The sequence below is a fragment of the Amphiura filiformis genome, chromosome 13 (genome assembly GCF_039555335.1).
Source record: "Amphiura filiformis chromosome 13, Afil_fr2py, whole genome shotgun sequence".
Lineage (NCBI taxonomy): Eukaryota > Metazoa > Echinodermata > Ophiuroidea > Amphilepidida > Amphiuridae > Amphiura > Amphiura filiformis.
In genome coordinates, this window is record NC_092640.1 from 27,399,657 (window position 1) to 27,422,804 (window position 23,148).

General features: G+C 35.5%; 1 protein-coding gene across 1 annotated transcript in view; it reads left to right on the plus strand.

Annotated features, from left to right (window-relative positions):
* The window catches only part of LOC140168185 (endothelin-converting enzyme homolog), a 40,001-nt gene extending 17,808 nt beyond the window's left edge, over positions 1–22,193 (plus strand). Inside the window, exons 5-22 of the mRNA XM_072191512.1 lie at positions 642–725; positions 3,432–3,649; positions 3,989–4,051; positions 5,005–5,121; positions 7,328–7,414; positions 7,936–8,072; positions 9,625–9,847; positions 10,715–10,813; positions 11,778–11,855; positions 12,560–12,663; positions 13,467–13,525; positions 14,454–14,505; positions 15,421–15,488; positions 16,678–16,808; positions 17,134–17,199; positions 17,978–18,067; positions 18,462–18,538; positions 19,292–22,193. Of these exons, the coding sequence (XP_072047613.1) occupies positions 642–725; positions 3,432–3,649; positions 3,989–4,051; positions 5,005–5,121; positions 7,328–7,414; positions 7,936–8,072; positions 9,625–9,847; positions 10,715–10,813; positions 11,778–11,855; positions 12,560–12,663; positions 13,467–13,525; positions 14,454–14,505; positions 15,421–15,488; positions 16,678–16,808; positions 17,134–17,199; positions 17,978–18,067; positions 18,462–18,538; positions 19,292–19,397 (1,859 nt within the window). The 3' untranslated portion in view covers positions 19,398–22,193. The remainder of the gene's footprint in view (positions 1–641; positions 726–3,431; positions 3,650–3,988; positions 4,052–5,004; positions 5,122–7,327; positions 7,415–7,935; positions 8,073–9,624; positions 9,848–10,714; positions 10,814–11,777; positions 11,856–12,559; positions 12,664–13,466; positions 13,526–14,453; positions 14,506–15,420; positions 15,489–16,677; positions 16,809–17,133; positions 17,200–17,977; positions 18,068–18,461; positions 18,539–19,291) is intronic.
* Positions 22,194–23,148: the final 955 nt, after the last annotated feature.

The window sequence follows — 23,148 nt, forward strand, 5'->3', positions numbered from 1 at the left end:
GATGTATCTTCCAATTTTAAAATAGTAAATAGCCGTATTGTCCTGACAGATTGTGTTTAAATGCTATTTCGTATAATGTAATTTAAGTTTTATTTTTTACAGTGTAGTAAGTGGGCTTTATTCCACTTTACCTCATTATTTCGATGAAGCCATTTTGCTATTTTTTTTATTTGAGCAAAGAATGCTCATCATAGGCCTATATCAAAACATGAAATGAAAAAAAACACACACTTTTAGGAATATTGTACTCAAATTAAGTAAAAAGGTCACAACTCAACAAATGGAGTAGAAAATTAATCAAATTGAATAAAATAATACCCTCAATGTTGGATACTATTTATCAATATGAGCTCAATGTTGGGTATTATTTCCTCAATTTGAGTATTTTTTTACTCAATTTGTTGAGTTGTGACCTTTTTACTCAAGTTGAGTGAAATAATTTTAGGAGTGCATTCTTTAGTTTGGTCCTATATGCAAAGTTTGTCGCCATTAAAAAAGTGTGTGTATTCGGGCTTGAGAATTTTACCCACAATGCCGAACTTGCATGTTTGATACACACATAATTATTATTTTATTTTATATTTTATGAAATAGAATAACCATCTTTTTCTTGACTTGAAGTTTGTATTCTCTTATTTCAGAGCTGTTTGAGAGGGAAAAAGCAAATGCGGACATAGATGCAATATCGAAAGTGAAGGATTTTTATGCTGCTTGTTTAGATCTTGGTAAGAAAAGTACAGTGAGGGTGATCATGGGCTAGACTTATAATATCGACTGGTTAGTGCCAGAAGTGGGTAAGTGCAATAGCTGCCCTGTGAACATTTGGCAATTTGCACCCAGTGTCGTAATCCTCTGCATGGCAGCTACACATAACAGCTATTGCACTTGCCCACTTCTGGCACTGACAGGCCCGTAACCAGGATTTCTTTTTCTTTTTTTTTTTTTTTTTTTTTTTTTTTTTGGGGGGGCTGATTTAAAAAACAAAACAAATTTGTTTGGAGTCAAAAAGGGGGACCTTTGGGGCATTTTGGGAAGGGGTCCACCCAGCCCCCTGGTTACGGGGCACTGAGCAAGCGATATCTTACCTTCCCGACAAACACAAAACGTGTGCGACATCATTCGCAAAAGGTTAGAAAAGGTTGTCAGAAAACGTTTAAATGTAGGGTTATATAAAGGGTATATAAAGGGTTTAAAACTTTTTCATATAACATTCAAAAACATTTTATGATAACTTACTACAAGTATTCTAACATAACGTTAAGTGTTGACAAAAATATTTTACAATAACATTTTAAAAACATTTTACAAATATTTTTGCATATTTTTGTAGTGTGTTTTCATCCAGAACATTTTAAAACGTTTGCATGACCTTTATATAACCCGACATTTAATGTTATTAAAACGTTTTTATCAAAACCAAAAACCCAAAATATAACCTGTATAAAACGTTTTTAAAACGTTTTGTGTTTGCTGGGTTACTCCCGATTCCAGAAAACTACAGTTACTAGGCCTATTTTGGCAGCTTAAAAATATTATCACGTTTTGCTAAATGAAACATAGCCAAATCTTAATCCATTAGTTGCGCTAACAATGAAAACCAAATTGTTGTATTTGGCATTTTGTTTTTGTGGAAGGAAAAAACGTTAATTTAAGCATGTTTTTTTAAAAGTGCGTTCACAAAATTCAAAGACTTGATACAAGTAAGTCTAAGCATTCAGAATGTGGGCGTTAATTATAAGCCGATTATAGACTCCTTATTAATTTTTTTTAATAACTGGTTACAAAATATAATATCAGAAAATGTGTTTGATAATATTAAAGTACGCATAGGCCTACTTACATTAGACTTTGCACACATTTTTACTTTGATAACATAAAAAAAAAGATTAAATGTTAAAATTGGACTCTAATTGAGCTATGTTTTATTTACCAACATGAAATGTGTTTTAATCCCAAAAGTTACAACTATAATTTTCTGGAATCGGGAGAGACATCTTGCCAAAATACATATTTTATGCTGGAGTACTAATGTACTGTGCTACTAATGCAAAATATCAATTGGGAAAGACACAGTATACCGTCACAATTCAATCATAATTTAATTTTAATGATTAATTTTGATGACCCGTCTGCAGTCATTATTATATTATCCGTCCCACGTTTAAGCCATTCCGTTTTCTCAGACTGGAGTGCTTAATAAAGATCGTGAAATTAATTAAGGAAAGGCACAAGAGGTTTGTATCTTTGATTACTAACTTAAAGGAAGGTGACCTGATATATTTGGAAAATCGAATTCTTTAAAACTTATGTATAACATAAAATGTTGTCCCTTTCAAGCATTCATGCAAAAAGAACATGTAAATTCCTTGGAAATTACTTACATTTATACAGCATGATACGGGTAGTCTACAGTGTTTTTATTAATGTCAACCATGTCATGATCCTTTAATAAAGTGATATCAAATGAAGGATTATATTTTCTCATTAACATATTGAAATTCAAAGTTTCAAATCGGTATATTCCTGAAGATATCATCAAAAACTGTTGAGTTAGTCTCGAACGTGATATACCACAATTGAAACTAATTCGACAGCGGCTTTGTTTTGATTTCTTCGGAATATACCGATTTGGAACGCCTAATTTCAATATGTTAATGAGAAAAATGTGAGCTTTCACCTGATACTAAAATCTGCATTTTGATGGGGTAAAGTGGTGGGGGGATGAGGCTGTTAACCAGGCTACCCACCTTTAATGCTTATTGAAATATATGGAAGAGGAGATAAAAGGCGGGTCCTGATATCACTAGGTGTTACGGATGTTACATTTTATCTCAAATGTAACGTCCGTAACGCTATTACACAATGAAAAAAAAAAAAAAAACTGTCAAGGCACTTCCTCCGATTTTTTTTTCATTACTATCTAATTGAAGTAGGTCTGATATTAATCTATGGCGGCATGATTAGCAAGTTTGAAATAAATGCTCCTGGCTTGAGCAATAATGTTTCAAAATTTTGTTACGGACGTTACAAAAGGCACTTTTGGCATGGAATTGGCCATTTGCAGAAAATGATTTTTTCCTCATTCACGCATGAAGTCAATTCGTATCAAATATTTTGTTCATATAGTCTAGTGTTTCAAGATGTTCTTTAGAGCCGGTTACACTCTTGTCTGATTTAGACGGATACAATTTTTAACCAGCTGAAGCGGCAACTATGAAGTTTGGTGACATCATCAAAACCCGACATGAAGTGTTGCTAGTTCTATAAACATCTAGAAACACCAGAGTGAACATGATTCCTGATAGGAATGAAATATTTATGAGTGAGTCCCAAAATATTTTGGGGTCTCTGAAAAAGAAAGAAGAAAAAACAATTCTGCAAATAGTGAATTAAATCCTCTGCATTAATTATTATTAATATTGCTATTCCAGATACCATTGAAACTCGGGATAAAGATCCTCTTGTTAAGCTTCTACAGGAGTTAGGTGGATGGCCTGTGCTAGGGAATAACGAAGGCGGAAATTGGACTGAGGATACCTTTGACTTGGAGTTATTATTAGCCACATTTGCTGGTGAATACAACATGGGTGTTATATTTTCTACAGGCGTAGGACCCGATGATAAGGACTCTTCGCGATATGTGATATATGTAAGATTATTGACCATTCTTAATTTATTCTTACATCTTGTTATATACACATTTATTCGATAGACTTGAATTAGTTAGCAACAATTTACTTGTGACCAGTACCTAACCAGTGGCGGCACCCGGATTTTTTTTTTGGGGGGGGGGGTGGGATGAATCAGGGTGCATGGGGGCATAATCAACAAATTTTGCACAAAATTGCCTCATAAAGTGGAAATTTGTGTGATTTGGGGGTTTTGGGGAGGGGGGCATACTGGGGGATTTTTAGTGGGGTATGTGGCAGCTGAGATTGGAGTATGACTATCAAAATAATTATGATGATATGCTTCTTATTTTTGACAGCTGGACCAGGCTGGCCTCGGCATGGGTAGCAGGGATTACTACCTTAAGGATACCAATGCTAATGTAAGTATCGATAAGTAAGTCAAAAAATAAAACAACATTTTATTAAAACATTTTTCACCTTACTTGCTTTAAATGTTCACACATAGTCAATGTGATATTAACGATATACTTGCGGTGATATCATGATATTTTACAGGAAAAACAGAACATCCATAAATCATGAAAGAACGAAGAAATGAACCCCCTATACTCAACACGAATGACCATACCGGTATGCTCCCCCGGAAATGCCCCTGTTTTGGACCGCGCATCTCCGAACGAACCCTGAAGTTTACTATATAAAACAGAACTCTGAAAGACCCTTAATTTTGATAATACCGGCTCTAAAAGACTGCTAAGTTGCTCATTCTTCACATTCTTTGTTATTTTCAGCCGATTTTCAACCAGAAAGCCAAGAAAGACCCTTGATTTTGACTGTTTGCAGATCCAAAAGCTCCCCCCCTTTTACCTGTTCGCAGTTCCAAAAGACCCTCTCTTACCGTTACGCTGTCTGCTCCGAAAGACCTACACCACCACCTCGAAATTCCAGGAGAGCATTCCTACCAAACATTTATGATGTGCCCCCCCCTCCCGAATAAACCTGGTTTACAGAAATCTCATCCACCTTGCGTTACTCTCTCATGAGAAACCCGGTATTATCTAAATTGATATATTATCTATATGGCAGGGTGTTGGCTCTCATTTAAAACATGACTGTTGATTCCATGTTATGCAAATGAGACAGTTTGCTCTCCGTAGCTAAATTTACACGGAGATTTCGGAGCTTGCTCCAGTGTCATGTTTTAACCTTTCCTTATTTCACGTGGCTCAAGGCCGTTACTACACAGGTGAATGAGCATGAAAAGAGTCTATCGCACGACTATTTGGTGCGGATTAAATATCACATTGGTGTACTCAGTTAATGTAATGTGTTTTCTAAGAGAATGGTCTATGCTTGAATATTTTTCTTATAGTATAAAAAAGCCTACATGGATCTGATGATCAAGGTCACAAAGATGCTAGGAGCTGATGAAACAACAGCAACCGATGACATGAATGACGTATTAGAATTTGAAACTATACTCGCCAATGTAAGTAAACATTTCCCTCTATAAGCGTGATACCGTAAAAATTCGTTGATAAGCATAATGTACCTATTAACGAGTTGGTCGGACAAGAACAAATTTTTAGGATGATATTTCTTTTTTTTCTTTTAATTTACAAATATCTGTAACACAGGTATTTGTAAATTAAAAGAAAACACATTTTTACGGTATGCACATAGAATTTTGTTCATTTTAAATATGCGATATTTCATACATGTGATTAACAAATCAGAAATAAATTCCATGCCAAAATATGTTTTGCTTTTCAAAACTTCACTACAACCATGACAACGTATATCTCGAGAAAAAACAACTATTCTTTGCTAAAAAAACGAGACAAAAAGTTACGATATTGGGCAGAATATTCTTGCATAAAAAGTGTAATTTCTACGCCGGAGTTGTCTCTTTGGAACATACAATGACAAACAATTTATATGTTGGTCCTTGGTTGTAAAGACATTTATAGACAAGCAAAAGTAATTGCCAAGTTTAATTTATTTAGTCTACACTGAAAATTACAATTAGTCAAATTCGATGAAAAATTTGTCAAACAGGGGATATAAATTTGTCATGCAAGGTAATTTGTCGGTTGACTATAATCACATCTATTCGACAAATTGTACAAACTACCAGACAAATCATTTTAATCGCGTGACGAATCAAAATTAGTGATCGACAAATTTTAATGATTGACAAATCTGCGTGTACAATATGTATTGGTCATGACGAATCCAGTTCGTCAGGAGATGAAGAATTGACAAGTTAATACACGTTTGACGAATCGTGCCGACAAACTTTGTTGAACACGACTAATTAAATTTTATAGCTGACAAGTTCCATTGACGAATTAGCTAGAAGCAACGGGTTTCCGAGCCTACGTGCAAGACACCGCGTCGCCATTACCAGCATACAATGAGCATGCAGATGATATACGTGAATCCCGGTTCGTAAAATTCGTTGTCTGATCTACAGCTTGGACAGGTAAGAATTTGTTTTTTGCCATGTTTCAATTGTAATATTTTGCACAGTGACTTTTGTGCACTGTAAATGTGACAACTAAGGCTGGAATTTGGGGCCAAACCATGAAAACATTGACACGATAATTGATGTACGGCACCACACATGTACACCGTAATGCAATTAAGCTTACCGTGCACACAAGTCACTGTGCAAATTATTACAATTGAAACATGGCAAAAACAAATTCTTACCTGTCCAAGGTATTAATCAGATGACGTATTTCACGAACCGGGATTCATGAATAATCGTCTGCATGCTCATGTATCATATGCTGGTAACGGCGTGGTGACAAATCACTGTCACCAATTTGTTAAGTGACAAATTAAACAAGCAAACATGACAAGTTATTTTTTCAGCACGACAAATTAATTTTCATGCATGACAAATTAATTTTCTTGCATGACAAATTATTTCAGAAATTTGTCGTTTTAGACACTTTTGCATGACAAATCAAAATTAGTCATACGGTGCATGTGCATGACAAATGATAGTTTGTCGTTTTAGACATGCCGTATGACAAATTTTTATTTGTCAATTGACTAAAGTATATTTTCAGTGTACGTGTATACTATTATCTACAGATTGACCCGTGTTTTTTTTTTGGATGAACTTTTCACATTTTTTAATTTATAATATTAGTTCACGTTTTGTAATCGGTATACAATGTTTTATTAGCATTTGTATTAGCAATATTTCAAATTACTTTTGCTTGTCTATATATGTCTTTACAACCAAGGAGCAACATATTAAATTGTTTATCATTGTATGTTCCAAAGAGACAACTCCTATCTTGCAATGATCATCTTCGTCTTGAATATCCTATCACTAGAGTAGCTGGGGATAAAACTTTCTCAGTTTCTGTATCAAAACAGTGGATTAAGCTACCTTTTATTAGGCAATCTTCATCTACAAATAATGTTCAAAAACGCTCTTAAAACTGATTTGTTCCTTTAACTTGTTCTTATTGGTCTTCGGAATGAATTTTGTACCTTCAATTAAAGTGTAGTTTTAAGTAGTAGTGTTTTATGGTCTTTATTTTGTAAGCGCTCCGAGTCCTTTGAAAATGGCACAAATGCTCTTTGTATTGTATTGTATTGTATTGTATTGTATTGTATTGTATTGTATTGTATTGTATTGTATTATAATATAATATTATTGCTTATTTATGTAGATGACAGTTCCACCTGAAGAACGAAGAGATAGTGAAAAACTCTATAATCCTATAACTCTTGGATCTCTCAGCAAAGAAATACCACGGGTAAGTTGGGGGTAGTGTTAGAACAGGTGTGCATTAATGCTTTATGTGTTGGTCATAGGCTTTAACATAAAGAGTCCACGTTATGTGATATTTTCTCAAAATATTAAGAGCTATCTCACGAAACACTGAATCAATACCGGGCTTGTTTGTACTCATTTTAATGCATTTTTCATGCTGATTCCAAATATGGTCATGAAAAGATAAAGTTTCGAACTTTTTTTGAATTTTTATGAAAATTTGGAACTTTGTCATCTGCTGTCAATCCATGTGGACAGGGTTAAATAATCAAATCAAGTTGTAAGAATATGGTTAACCAACCGCAAATACAATCCACATGTGTCCATCTGCGGAGCCCAAAATTGGACATTTTAAGTAATGTTTTGCCAATAACTAAAGAACTGTACATCAGAGATAGATCATTTTTTCTGAATCCTTATGAGGAGGACATTGGTATGGTTTTTTGATAAAACTTCTTTCAATGCCATCCATTTAGGATTGATCATGTTTTCTATCATTTCCAGATTAACTGGGCAAGATATTTTGATATAATGATGCCAGAAGAAACCAAACCTATCAAAACTACAGAACTTATAATCAATCAATCACCGGTCTATGTACCCAATGCGACTAGATTCACACTGGAAGAAACACCAAGCAGGTAACAATATTATGGCATTCCAAAACAGATGGCCTATCAGTCCAGTAAGCATACACGAAATTATGGCATTCGACCTTTTTATGCTACACTAAGCCAAAAAAGAAACTTATAATTTGTCACAAGGTCATATCTTAAAATCTGTGAGTAAGTAGAATAGTGTAGAACAAGACCTGTTTTTTGAAGAAGGTGTTTGAAAAGCAGAAATCGGTCCCGCTTCACACTAGTATTCCACTTACGCTTTGGAAATTGTCATTTGTGTAAGGATCTTATACGCATTCTCACAGATTTCTTGTGCTGGGTGCCATTTATTTGACTGTTAATGTTGTCCTTGGTTACTGACATGTGTTTAGAGTAGAGTATTGATTGAAGTAATCCTGTGTGTAATTTTGGTTCATTTTGATGCACAGGATTTTAAGATATGTCCGTGTGAAAATTTTTCTTTTTTGGCTTAGCTGATACTGACTTGATACTAGACTAAACTGTGAATATGCTTACTAGTACATGAAGGTTGATTGTTTTACGTTCATCTCTTTATTTGTTTGGATCTTCTCAGGGGTGTAGCGGGGGGGGCAAACTTCCTCTCCCAGAAAATTTTCAGGGATCATGGGGACGGCAAAGAGTTCAGTGTCCTAAAAATCGGCCAAAAAAGTGATGAATGGAGACGAAAATTTGGCTTTGCCCCCTCACACTAAAATCCTGGCTACGCTACTGGTCTGGACATACTTTGTTCCTGTTCTTTTTATTATTTTTTTCGTATTTGCCCTGTTCCTGTAGAGATACTCCTGCTTTACCTTCTCTCCCTCATTACACTCCTATTATTACTATCATTTACAACTACCGATGGCACTACTATCCTACCACAGCTAGGACTACAATTTTATTAGCTCGTAATCGGCGGGAATTGTTAGGCTTTTATACCACTACGCCAAAAAGTAGACCCACATTAAGAGTGATATGTATATAGATGACCTGTTTGGTATACTTTTTAGTTTCGCATGTTAAAAGAAGTAGACAAACGTATAGGATTTTAATTCATAATTTGTGATGCTTCTTGTGAGATGTCATAAGACCGTTCTCGAAGTAAAATATATTGATATTAATCCGCGATGTCACGAGGCCCACCGATTACGAGCTGATCAAACTATATTGTGGGGGGGGGGGGAGGTTTCTGTCCTGCAACAAATGAACAAAAGTTCTAACTTCGCTACTTTTATTCTTGAATGTTAAACTTTATCGGAGTGAAAATCCTTTTTCCGAGTATTCTGCCGGACCATGCATTTCGGAACATGCAGATTTGCAAAAAGAGTGAAATTAGAAATCTCTACTAAAATAAGCAAGTAATACTTTTCAACATGAAATGTGAAGTTCATATTACTTCCGTCCTTTTGAAAGATTGAAATTTTCACTCTATGGCGAGTGGTACCTCGCTCTTCTACCCTGTTTCTACTCCTTTACAAACCTAACGGACTTAATGCACACCTTGACAGTCAACTTTCCTTTCTATCTATAACTGGTTTGATTGTTTTGTTTTTCTTCTGATCTAACCCTTCAGAACCGTTGCTAATTACATAATATGGCGACTTGTAATGACCAAGGTTTCAAGTCTTAGTAAACGATTCCGAGATGCTAAACAGGAATATTATAAAGTGTTATATGGAACGACTACTGTGCCTCCACGATGGCGAGACTGTGTCGATGATTCCAATGGTGTGTTTGGTTTTGCCACAGGAAGAATGTACGTGGAGGAAAATTTTGACGCAAAGAGCAAAGCAAATGTAAGCGAAAGATGTTCTCTTTTGTGATTATATGTAACACCCCCGACTTGAAAGCTATTCACCGTAGAAGTGAAAAGTTTTGAATATATTGCCCTGCACTATAATAAGTAGGTTGCATTCATCACCTGCCATGTCTGTGTATGTGTGCAATCATAGATTGAATACAATACCGCTCTTTTCGAAAACACTAATTGTACAGGTGTGAGTGAAGCGTACATTGACTTGGCATAAATGTAAAATTTTCATATAATTACGATCCAGGTCTTTATGTCATAATCAATCACAGCGTACGTCTAGTGCAGAGTAATACATTCAACAAGTTTTTCACTTATCGCTATGGTAGTTATCCAGTTACATCATACTTCTACAGCGAATTAATTTATTCAACAAAAATCTAAAACACCTAATATACCAAATCAGCTAACCAATCGGCTAACCATACCAAATCAGCCAACTTATCAGACAACCATCCACCTAAACCATCCAACCAACTAACAAACAACCCTTCGGCTGCGGAGCAGGCGACCACAAGATGGATCCATGCGCAGCGATCTTTGGGATGTATGGCTATCTGTTCTGCTTGAATTGTGCCCAAATTATCCTACAGCGAACAACCAAGTTCTACAATACCTTAAACAAAAACTGTTTTTGCATCAGCTACATCACTGATTCACTTGAATATATCATCTTGTTGCATGATGTCGCATGCTAACACACTTACAAGTAACCTATCATGGTTTGTAATCTAATGCATTACATTCTCCAATACCTCTTCTTAAGTGGAATGCAGACATTAATTTGCATGCACAAAAGAGCTAGTTATTATATTTAATCACAGTTAGCCACAATATCTTAATTTCCTTGCAGATTGAAAGTTTAATAGCCAATTTAAAGACATCATTTAAAGATATGTTAAAATACAATGATTGGATGGACGAGGCTACTAAAGTTGTAGCAAGAGAAAAGGTGAGTCGTGTGTAATAATAGGCTTGAGGTGTGTGTGGGTGGGGTGTGTGCATGCAAGGATACAGTTTGTGTTTGCGTACACAAGTATACCGAAAGTGATGTTGTGGTCACTTTCAGAACTCGGTAAGATAACTTTGCCATCAAGTTTGTGGTATTATTAACATAGTCTGAAAGTGTAATGTATATCATATACAACAGTCTCTCAAATGCTGATGAAATGGATGTATGGGTGGGGTATGTGTGGGGAGGGGTGGGGTGTGTGTGGATGCCACGGTTGTTTGGTGGGATCATTTATTAGTTTTTCAAACAAAACGTCATGTAAAACCAAATTTTAGGCATAAACAGCTGAAAGTGGTATCATGCTAATGTATACAGATGCTTTTTGAGTCATTCTCAACTTTAATTTCCCCTCTTTTACAAAATTATTCACTTTTATAGTATATTTTTAAGCATTTTCGGATATAAAATGTATCTAATAATGACAAAATTGGTGGCGCTATTTAGTTACTGAAATTACTCTTAAAACTTTTAATACAAATAATTCCTTTTATTGTTTGATAAAATATGTTGATAAAATTTCCTTGCTGCTTGTTTCACCTATTCCAGCTGTTTTAATGGCAGTATTAATCCCCTAACCCTTGTAAATAAAGAAATATGATTTAGGATAAATAGCGCCATCTATAGTTTGCGTTTAGTTAATAATGAAGCCAATTCTATATACATCAAACAAAATGCCACTGTGTGTGGGTATGTAGGTCTTTATGTAGACCTACAATACCCGTGTTAGCGTGTTTTCTTTAAATTGATATGCATTCGATTCTTGTTTGTCGTTCGCAACTTTATTAAGTTCTTGCCAAGTTGCACAAGCTCTGTTGTTGTAAGTAATGGACAGCCTTGTAATGGATAGCTCTTTTTTAATTTCCTGTTTTTAATCTTTGGTCCAACTCTTTCAATAATTTTACAGTGCGACGCAATCGGTGAAAAAATTGGCTACCCCGATTGGATTAAAAAAGACAGCAAATTAAATGAATATTATGACAAAGTAAGTGCAATCATCAGTGTTTCCATATTGTGCATGATGTTTAAAGGGTGATATCGTGGTTTTAGCATCATCTTTAGAGTAGTTCAATAGAGATTTCACATTACCAAATAGTATTAGTATTATATGGTTGTGCGCCCTTGATGCATTTCTCAGAAAAACCTCATAGACGCCTGAAGTAAGCATTAATATGAGCAGATATTTGCATAATTTGGGTTAAGTTTGGATTGGGCATGATTAGTAATATCAAATCCTGCAAGTGTACCACAGATGGGAGAGATTGAGTATCTTTTAATGATTTTAAGCAGCCTTTTCTAAACACTGGCATGATTGTGCATGTAAATTAGGTAATTCCCAGACATCACAGACTTCGAGGGCCAGTCGTAAAAATAATGACGGTCAACTTATATTTTTCCTAGTCAGAGGGATCAGGCTAGGGTTAATTTCAACCATCATAAGAACTGAGTCGCTCCTGCGAAGAAAAAATGACGTTTTCTTGAGGCAAATTTAGTACACATCTCTATGGGGATTTATTTGGTGGTGTGAGATCTAGATATCCACAAAAAAATCTGTGGCAGCCTATCGTAATAGAGAAGTCATTCCTTCTTTATAAAGTTACTCCAATGTACTATGCCTTTTACAAAAATACGTATAATGCCTTTTCCTCCTCACACGTTACTTAATGTCCTGTTTTTGTTATTTTCAAGCTTAGCGTATTGGAAGGGAAGTTCTTTGAGAATATAATGAATTACAACAAATGGGGCGCCCAGGATGAGTTATTACGACTACGTACGAAAGTCGATAAAGACGAGTAAGTAGAATAGTCCTCTTTTCATACTTTTTTCAAAATGTCGTGATTTGCCCATGCTTATGAACACCAGATTAGTACATTCTCCCTACTTAAGGGTAGATGCGATATTGTTGGTCGAAGCAGCTACAAAAATCGATTTTTATTGTCTAAATCAATATATTATTGAAAAATAACACTTTGATGTTTTGCAAAAGTTCATTATACAAATCATATACTTTGAAAACTTGCTTAATTTATTGTTGTTAATAAGTTATGTACATTTTACAAAAGTGTTGTTGTTTCAGCCCTCTTTACAACATAACTCAAGAACCACAGGACCTACAAAATATTTCTGTGATATTTGAATTCTTCTACACACTCGCAAGGAAATGAGCAATGCAATTTTTGCCAAAGCTTACTACCATTCGCAAGATGTTGTGAACTACCAAATCGCAACAATTTAAAATAGTGTATTACCTTAACCTTGAAGTTATGTAAATTTAAATGTTTTATTATCTATAACTACCTTAAGAGTCATTGTAACGCAGATGTTTGTTGAATCTGAAGACTGTTTCAAAGGACTTCACTTGAAAATAACAAATGACAGATATATGAATATCGGTGCATAGCCTTATATGGCAACATACTTTTTAATTACAATGTAAATTAGGAGATGCTGCTATGCTTTCTAGGTGAGGCTTAGAACTTTTTGATACCCCCACGTATATTCTCCCTACTTAACCTTGAAGTTATGTCAATTTAAATGTTTTATTATTAAAGAGTCATTGTAACGCAGATGTTTGTTTGATGTTTTGTTGATAAAGATGGTTCATCGGACCTGCAGTTGTAAATGCGTATTATAGTCCATCACATAATCAGATTGGTAAGTTAAGTCTGAAACTGATATTGTCATAACTGGGATGGTTGATACGTTGGTGTAAACTTAGCTGCTTTGGTGGAGTCATGAATCATGATGAAGAAAAACTAAACTATTACTCAGTCAAAGCGGAAATTAGCTCATCTGAGAGCTTTCGGAATGTAGCACTATTCCTTGTTCACTTGCCCGGGGGGCCACTCAAATATGACAGTGTACGCATGCGTGACCAATTTTTTTTCAAACACCCCCTAAACGAGTTTTACCCTACCAGCAAATTTAGACCCTTAATAAGGTAATTTAGTGTAGAATTTACCCCCCTAATGAGTTTTTGGCTGGTGAAAATGCAACAAATGTACCCTTTTTGGACTCATAATTTACCAAAAATTTGAAAAGGTACCCTAAACAAGTTGTCCAGTTTCAGAAAACTACCCTTATTTTTGAAAATCACTGTTTTTTAGACCCTAAACGCGTCACGCTCGTAACTTTCCTTTCCTATAAAAATACCCCCTTTTACTTGTTTTTTGGTCACGCATGCGTACAGACCATTTATGTGAGTGATCCCCCCCCGGGTTCACTTGGTAGATGGACTGGTGAAAGATGCTTGTTACTGGTCAGATACCGTCGAACCGTGACGTAAGTCACGTGAACTGCTCTGACGCAGTAAAGAGTTGTAAGCTCCAGAAAGTCTGTGGCGACCCTGGTCCTTGTTCAAATCGTTTTTACTTGTCCTGATGTGAATAGACTCAGATGTGAATTAAATAAAAACCAAACCGATAGCATAATTGTTCATTTTTATTCTCGGTACAATTTATCGAGGGCACGATATAAAGAGCCATCAGTACATTTTGGGTCACGCGATAGCGATGCAGGACCAAACTGTACGTAGTGCCTTTAGAAAGAAGCATTGACTAACCTTTTTTTTTCTCTTTCTCAGTATTTCCAGCTGGGATTCTGCGGCCTCCATTTTACAATCCAGATTCTCCTTGGTAAGATATTGATTAACAAGTTATATAACAATATCAAGTAGCCCCTACTGGGTCACAGAAAAGAAATGCTAATACTTTTTATTAACACGTATGTATATACTATACATTTGTACACATATATGTCAAATTTTTGTAATATTATTAATGTGTGCATTGAACACAATTTTTAACGTGTCAATGTGTTAACAATTGACATTTCCGTAACAGAACTTAACAGAAGTGTTAATAAAAGTGTTTACGTTTTAGAAATGTTATTGTAACTTCTTTTCACAGGAGTGTCAATGAATTGTTAACATTTCAATGGAAATGTTAATTTATCAACACAGGACCACGTTAAAAATTGTGTTCAGTGTATAACACGCATTTAAATGTAAACTTAAAGCCATATTATAACATTTTCAAACAAAATAGATTAGCATTTCTTTGCCATAAAATGTTAGCTTTTACTGTCAGATATATCCCCTTTTATTTTTGAGCCGAACAACTACGCCAAAGCAAAGAAAATTGGAATTTACTACCAGCGCACATGTCGCCAATCCCGGTCGCCAATACGTACCACTCCTTCGGTCATGTTGTGGTACGACCCTTTGTTGTGTATATCACCGTCCCGCACGCCGTGTACGTATTGTGTGTTATGAACATCGTGTATGCGTTCGACTAATAATTCCATCGTAATAATAAAGCGCCGGTTCCGGCGTTTTATTCAAAATCTCGGATTTTGACAAAACTACAGCACCTAGAGTCTTGTTTTTTTTGCAGGGTATATTGGTTTAATAAAGTACAATTTAATCGTGTAAAAAAGGAATTTAAAAAATTCAGTGAGGGCGCCTTCCTCAGCAAATGTTATAATATGGCTTTAATGTAAAATCATATCATTCAGACTAATACATGAACCTCTTTTCCCGCTGCACTCAGGTATCTAAATTACGGTGGCATAGGGACAGTCATTGGACATGAAATAACACATGGCTTCGATGACGTAGGTAAATAATTACCATAATGTATTTTGTCATTTGTAATTGTCATTACGGATGATATTATGATAGGTAACTTACTAATATAAGTTAAGGTATATTGCTTCCATTGTTTTCTATTTATTGCAACAATTAGCCTATATTTTGATCAGCTCGTAATCGGCGGGAATTATTAGGCTTTTATCACTTCGCCGAGAAGTAAACCCACGTTAAGAATGATATTTGTTGATCTTCCTGGTCTATATTTTGCGTGTTAAAAAAAATAGACAAGTACAGGGCTTCAATTAATAATTTGTAATACTTCTGGCAAGATATTACAAGACAATTCTCCAAACAAAATTTATTGATATTAATCCGCGATGTTATAAGGCCCGCCGATTACGAGCTGATGAAACTGTAGATGGTATACAGTAATGACGAACATTAACATACGCATTAATCTAATAAAGGATTCGTGTTAGGCACCATGTTCAATTTGGACGTCTAGCGCTGTCGGTGCCCTGATAAATACCGATGGCTTCTTCTATCGTAGTCAGAACATTTGCCTGCAGTGTTATCGTTTGTTATTTATATTAAAAGAAAAAACGATAACACTATAAATCAGGCCCGACACAATTGATTGCATAGAAAGAGCCATCAGTACGTATTGGGGCACCGATAATCCAGCACATTATTGGTTATATTTACCACTAAATAGGCCTGGGCGATGCATGGAAATACGACGACGAGGAACTATTTTGTTTGTGTGCCATCTAAAAAGACTGCTGCAAAATCACTGAAATTGATCAAGTAATATCACCAAAAAAGTACATTTTTGGTATTGATGCTTCAAAATGGTATATTTTCTCTCATTATATGACATTTTGTTGTAATATTACCAAACTTCATCCCCACGGCAAATATGCGCCTTATACCTAATTGTAACTTTCAGGTCCGAGGGTGCACTGCCATTTTTAAGCTTTCGGTTTCAGTGCGTTAAAACAAGTAAAGTCTGTGGTCAACCTGTGAGTTTTTGATCACGTGGCATCTAAATCATCTAGTTTTACTTGATATTGGTGGCATTTAACTGTGAGAGTTCTGAATATGAGAAAATTCCGCCCACCCGAAATTAGCCATTTCCACATTGAATACCGTTTACTAGGTAATTAGTGGTATTGAACCTATAGGACTAACGTATTGCCCTATCAATGTATTACAGGTCGACAGTATGACAAAAATGGAAATTTAAAACAATGGTGGTCCAATGGCTCGATATCTCAATTTAAAGACAGAGCTCAATGCATTGTGGATCAATACAGTAAATATCGTATGCCTGAAAACAATAAGTTAGTAAGTAAAATATCTTTCATTTTGTGTCTTCATAGTTCATTCAGTTTTGAAAGAACTTTCTGAACGTTTGTTGTTGTTGAATTTTTTTCTTTTGTTTTCCCCTTCTTTTTTGTGTCTTTTTTGATTCCTCATGTTAATAACATGTAATGTTTTATGAGGTAATCACTGCAGTTAGGCATGTTAGTTAGTAGTTTCTTGGTAATTCAAAGAGTTTTCCGTACATATGATATTGGTTGAATATTTTGTTTTTGTCTGTATTTCTTGTTCTTAACCATGTTATCTATTTATTATTATATAAATATTTTACTCTAATTGTTATGTACAGTTAAATGGTATACAAACACAAGGAGAAAATATTGCTGACAACGGAGGTTTGAAGGAATCTTTAAAAGTGAGTATTATTTACAACCGTAGGACCATTATATACAGCCCGTATCAAAGTTAAGTTTCAGTGAAAAAAAGCGCTAAAAAAACTTCCGCTCCGTGTAGAGAACCACTTGGGTCCTGATGGGACCAGTCCCAAAGAAAATGCTCAAGCCAGGCTTTAAAGCCTATAAAAGCATGCTGGCCTATATGGAAAGAAAAACGAGAAAAAGATTTGAAGATAAAGAACAAGGATAAGATGGCCACTCCCAACAATCAAGTCAACAATTTTATTGTCAGCCTGTGGGTCAAGAGAAATGCTTAATCCAATAACAACCGTCCACTGGAGGCTTCATGTTGACGATCAACTTCCTAAACTCACTATAGCATGGTGTTTGTTTTCGTTTTACAAAAGTGGTTTTAACGACAGGCATTCACAAAATTCAAAAAGTACGCCGTCGGACATATGAAGGTATCAAGTTTTCGTCAGAAGGGAATCTGACTTCGTTAGTCAAAGTCACTGCATCTGGCACATGTCCGCGACGACGTACTCGTTGAAGCCCATTGTGAAACCCTCTATACTGATCATACTCCGTTGGACACGTGACAATGGCCCCGGCATTCGACTAACGGGATTAGAGCCACTTCTGACGAATGCTTGATACTTTCAAATATTCGACGATATACCCATTGCTTTATAACGTAATAGCTAAAAACACGGAATCTTGAAAATGTATTTTGCGCGGAGTAACTAATAAGAAACGAGTTGAAAGGTTGTAATTGTTTTTATTATTATTTGGTTACAGGCGTACAAGGACAATGAATACTCAACTATTAAACTGCCAGGTTTCGAGAAATATTCTCCAGAACAATTATTTTTTCTTAGTTTTGCTCAGGTAAGTTCCTGCCATTAGTTTGTTATAACAACTGCAGCAGTATCAGCAATAACAAAATAATATACTAATAAGAGACAGAATTTCAATGACCACGCCAACTGCCACTATTTTCAATAACGAATTGTCTTATATCATTATTAGCCTAACTAAATTAGATTGAATATTTTGATGCTCAGAAAATATTGTATAAAACAAGCAAAAATGTTGTTATCTATTATTATAATATTTGAAATATTATAACAATGATAACAATATTACAGTAATAAATGAATAATTAAAGCAATTTTCCCAATAGGTCATAATTCATATGTACTAAAACTATCCCACAATGCATTTCGAATTTGTAATGCCGATATCCCTCATTCAAATCATGCTTTTTATCAATATACATTAGGTATGGTGTCGTGTAGCCAGACCAGAAAGCGTAGATTCATCAATTCTTTCAGATCCTCATAGTCCTGGGCGATATAGGTAAGTGTCAAGAATTAATAATTATGTTTACATGCACTTGCCGTTTTCTGATTTCGTAGGCGCGATCATATATCACTTTACCTCACCCGTCTTCACTGGCTCCCAGTCAAGCAGCGAGTTAACTTTAAAATCCTTGTTCTCATGTATCAGTGTATTAATAACAGTGCCCCTACCTACTTGTCTGAGCTAATTTCTATGTATAACACCCATTCCAGCAAACGTAATCTTCGCTCATCCAAGGACGCTACCAGACTTGCTATTCGCAGGACCAAAAGATCTGCAGGTGACCGTGGGTTCTCAGTGTACGGTCCTCGCCTGGAATTCACTGCCCACTTCCATCAGAGAGGCCCCGTCACTGCAGATCTTTAAAAGGCATCTTAAAACCCACCTTTTTGAATTGTTGTAATTTCATTTGTTTTTCTTTGTACCATGTGTACTGTGAAGCGCTTTGAACTGCGGAAAAGCGCTATAGAAATATTGTATGTATGTACGTATGTATGTATAATGTTCCACTTTTGTAATGTCCAAAAATAAATGATTATCTAATACGTTTTATCCCTGCAACATGTTTGAAACTTTCTTGCGATGTCTATATATTCTATCTTTATAAAGCCTTCCCTGAACATATAATTGTTCTCTTTTATATTAACTATTTCATTTGGGTTGTCACCATCTGTGTCACAATGATACCCGACGTTTATTGTTCTAGGTTTAATATAGGCTATATGTTTTTCTTTATGCACCATTTTACAGGGTCATTGGAACAGCTCACAATTCAGTTGATTTTGCCAAAGCGTACAAGTGTAAAGCCAACAGCAATATGAATCCGCCCACGAAGAAAAAGTGTATGGTGTGGTAATAATCTGCTTCCAGTAGACGACTCCTACTGTATGGTGCGGATGAACTTCATAAAAGATGAAATGATGAAATGTCTACCACGAAGCCCGGCCACGAAGATGTAAAGTTGACACGCGGTCTATCAATGGCAGCCTGTGTTCTTGGTCTGTTTTGTAGACCGTATCATGATTATCATGATTATACATGGTGTATCCATGATATCAGCATGATCAGAAAATTTTTCATTTGTATACAAAAGAGACACCTAAAACTTCACGTTATGAAATTGTTTTGCCTATTTAGCATGTTTAGGCGACGGAAAAAGCTGTTCTATGGGCATAACTGACCCAAATTTTCCGTTTTTAGATTTAAAAAAAAAATATGGTGTATGCATGTACAGAGGAGGGACGAAATAACCAAGTAACACACAAAAGAGAACATGGAGATCTGATGCTGGATATTTCGCGAACTTTGTAATAATTGTTTCATGTACTTTCAGATATGTGTACTGACTATTTGAAGTTCTCGTGACCCCAAGTTTGGTCTATAAACAAAAGGATATATGGCCCGAATATATGGAAGGTTAACAAACTGGAAGCTTTAATGTTGTTGTTAAAAGTGTGTGCTTATTACTGGGCATTTTCCCACGAAATGCCTAACTTATATAATATTGTACTTAGAGGGAACAATAATGAATGGGACCAACGTTGTAACATGTTGTGACGAAATGCCGTATAATTTATGGTAACTATATTGTACCGAATGTTAAAGCGAAAAAAAAAGGAAGAAAGAAGAAAAACACAAAAAATCACATAGGATCGGACGGATTACCACGTACATGGAGTACATTATAGGACATAAGATGCATACAGTATGCAGAATACATGACATCGGCTAGAAGACTGCAATACTTTCACTGGGTGAAATATAAAAGTTCACTAGTCTTCTCTTTTCAATCGGCTAATACTTCACCCACTAAAAGTATGGTACATACAAAATACCTGCAAACTCGTCTTTACATTTATTGTGTTTAAGACAAACATAATTAGAATTTCATGTTTAAGCAGGAAAAAGTTTAAAAAAATATTTATCATGTTTATGGCAGCTTAAATTGAATAAACATACAATGATATTATTAAACGAACAATCTGATACATTCGGGATGTCTTCGACCGCTGGCCCCTTGGCATGGCCGAACTGGCGGTTTAAACACGCCCTATATTACTCCGAACAATAAAAACCAGGCCCAATACCCGTTTTTGTCAGGCACCGGCGGTGGACCGGCGATTGGGTTTTGAAGTCATCCCTTGCAAAAATACTTAGGAAGCGTATGCAGGCCTACATTATTGTTTCTTATGATGATACTGAACTAAATATGAGTAGCAAACCGCGTCTTTACTATAGACGTTTAAAATGTTCTAACCTCATTTTGAGGGTATAGGTTTGAATGATTGTTACTTTATTATAATATGTGCATTGAATAGATATCCAAGAAATACTTTTGCCGAATATATTTAATATGTTTTTTTGTGAGGAAAATATATATGTGCATTATGTGGAAAGTATTCTCAATGTATATTGGTGCTCAATTTAAGATTAATATAAGAAGCAATATGCTTGACTCCATATAGTTACCAGATTTTTCATACTCTTTGTGATGTATTTATCCTGCGGACATCTATGTTAATTATGGAAAATATATTCAGATCCCGATCTTGTTCACATGGAAACTGCTCATTTCGTTTTTAGAATACCGCTATAGAAGTATATGTTATAAAATGTGGCGAATTCGTGTCTATTCAGTGACGTACTTGTTGCCATTTTGAAAAGTTAACTTTTAACTTGGTATTTGGCTTATGCCTATTTGTGATGAAATGTTATTAAATTATGATCTTAAAGTCAATAGTTACATATATTTTAATATAAATATGTTAAGAACACATTTGTATTTGACAGTGATGATAATCAAGGGCGTTATTTAGAATGAATCAGGTTACTAAATTTCTATATAGGCTTTGCTTTTATTACTTATACTTTAAAAAAATTCGCTCTATAATTCAGTGTTTTAAGAATATATTTGGTCGGATTCGCCGTAGAAGTAGTGATGTAACAGGATTAATTGCCATAGCGATGAAACAATTTGTAATGTATTGCCCTGCACTAGACGTACACTGTAGCTCTGCATCACACCAGTGATTATCAAAGAATGGGCATGAAGATCTGGATCGTAATTATATGGAAATTTCACATCAATGTACGATTAGTGTCTTCGAAAAGAGCGGTATTGTATTTAATTTATGATTGCACATATACACAGACATAACAGGTGATGAGTACAACATACTTATAGTGCAGTGCAATACATTGTTTTCACCTATCGCTATGGTAATAAATCCTGCACTACTTCTTCGGTGAATTGTCCTTGCTATTTCGATGACCCAACATACACGCTCTTGATCATCACCATCTTCGTGTTATTATTTTGATAATCCTTGATTACGTGAAATAAATATGTCAGTTACGAACGTTTTTGGTAACAAAATATAATTCGAATCTGTTCACTTGTGGCATTTGTTGGTGATTCGTGTAGTTGTTACGAATAGATTTCTAAATAAAACCTATTTTAGCGGTTGATCCGTTGACGATTAAACCCACTGTCCAAGAGTTCAGTGATATTGATATTGTTTATCTATTATACCCCCTACCCCAGACACACTCCGCCCACTCCCGGTATCCCAACACTTACACACTGTAGAAGTTGGAGCCTTCGACGTAAACATTTTGATCATAACCTTAACCTCACCTCTATACTTTTTGATCCCCTTTGCAAGGTCTGAAATGTTTTGATCCCGGGTAAAAAAAAATTACAATTCCAATTAATTTATATTTAAAATGAAAACGTACCCTTCCAATCCAATTTCTTTTCTGATTAACATAAAACATAATATGAGACACGTGGCAGACACGTAGATGCAGGTGGCATAGGACACGCGTCACGTGACGTTCTAGGCTGGCGAAAATACAAGGCTGATATAGCCCCATTCAAAATACACGGTTAGCAGTTATAAATTGAAAAACAACATACTTACAGTGTGGTACATTGTCGTACCCCAACAGTTTTAGAGTAAGATAATTTTGCTTTGACACCACATAACAAATTTAGAATTGTTTGTGAAGATTTCATGATTATGTGTTAATCCAATGGCGACGTCAAAAATTACGATATCGCATCCACCATCATCTGCGTAGATGTCAAATTAAAGGGAGGCCCTCTATGTCCATTGCATAGGCATATATTGCTATGTAACATCAGGACGTGCATTCGTGTTTCTTAATACAGTGGACACTGCACGCTTAAAGTCTAATTGCATTTGAAATATGACAGATATTCAGCATAAGCTAGGCTAATAGCTCAATAAGGGTGAGTATTTGTTTGTTTAACCGGTCGGTCTGGGTTGACACACGCTTGAGTCCTAATGGGATCAGGGTCAGGCAAAATGGGTATACTTTTTCCCCGAGACTGTCATCTCCAGTCTATATTTGTTTTGTACACCTCAAACATATTTTTTGGCATCTGATTGGTAATTGGTTAAAAGTATTTTAGTATTCGGACCCATGGCTTGCAATTCTGGAAGAGTATTGGCCCTCCTCATTTAAGCTTAGGTCAATTTAACCTACAAGGACATAGGCCAAGAGACATAGGTCTAGCTAGGCATCAGTAGGCTTGGCCTAGTCAAGGCTAGGCCGGCCTTACTTGCTTTGTTTTGTTGATT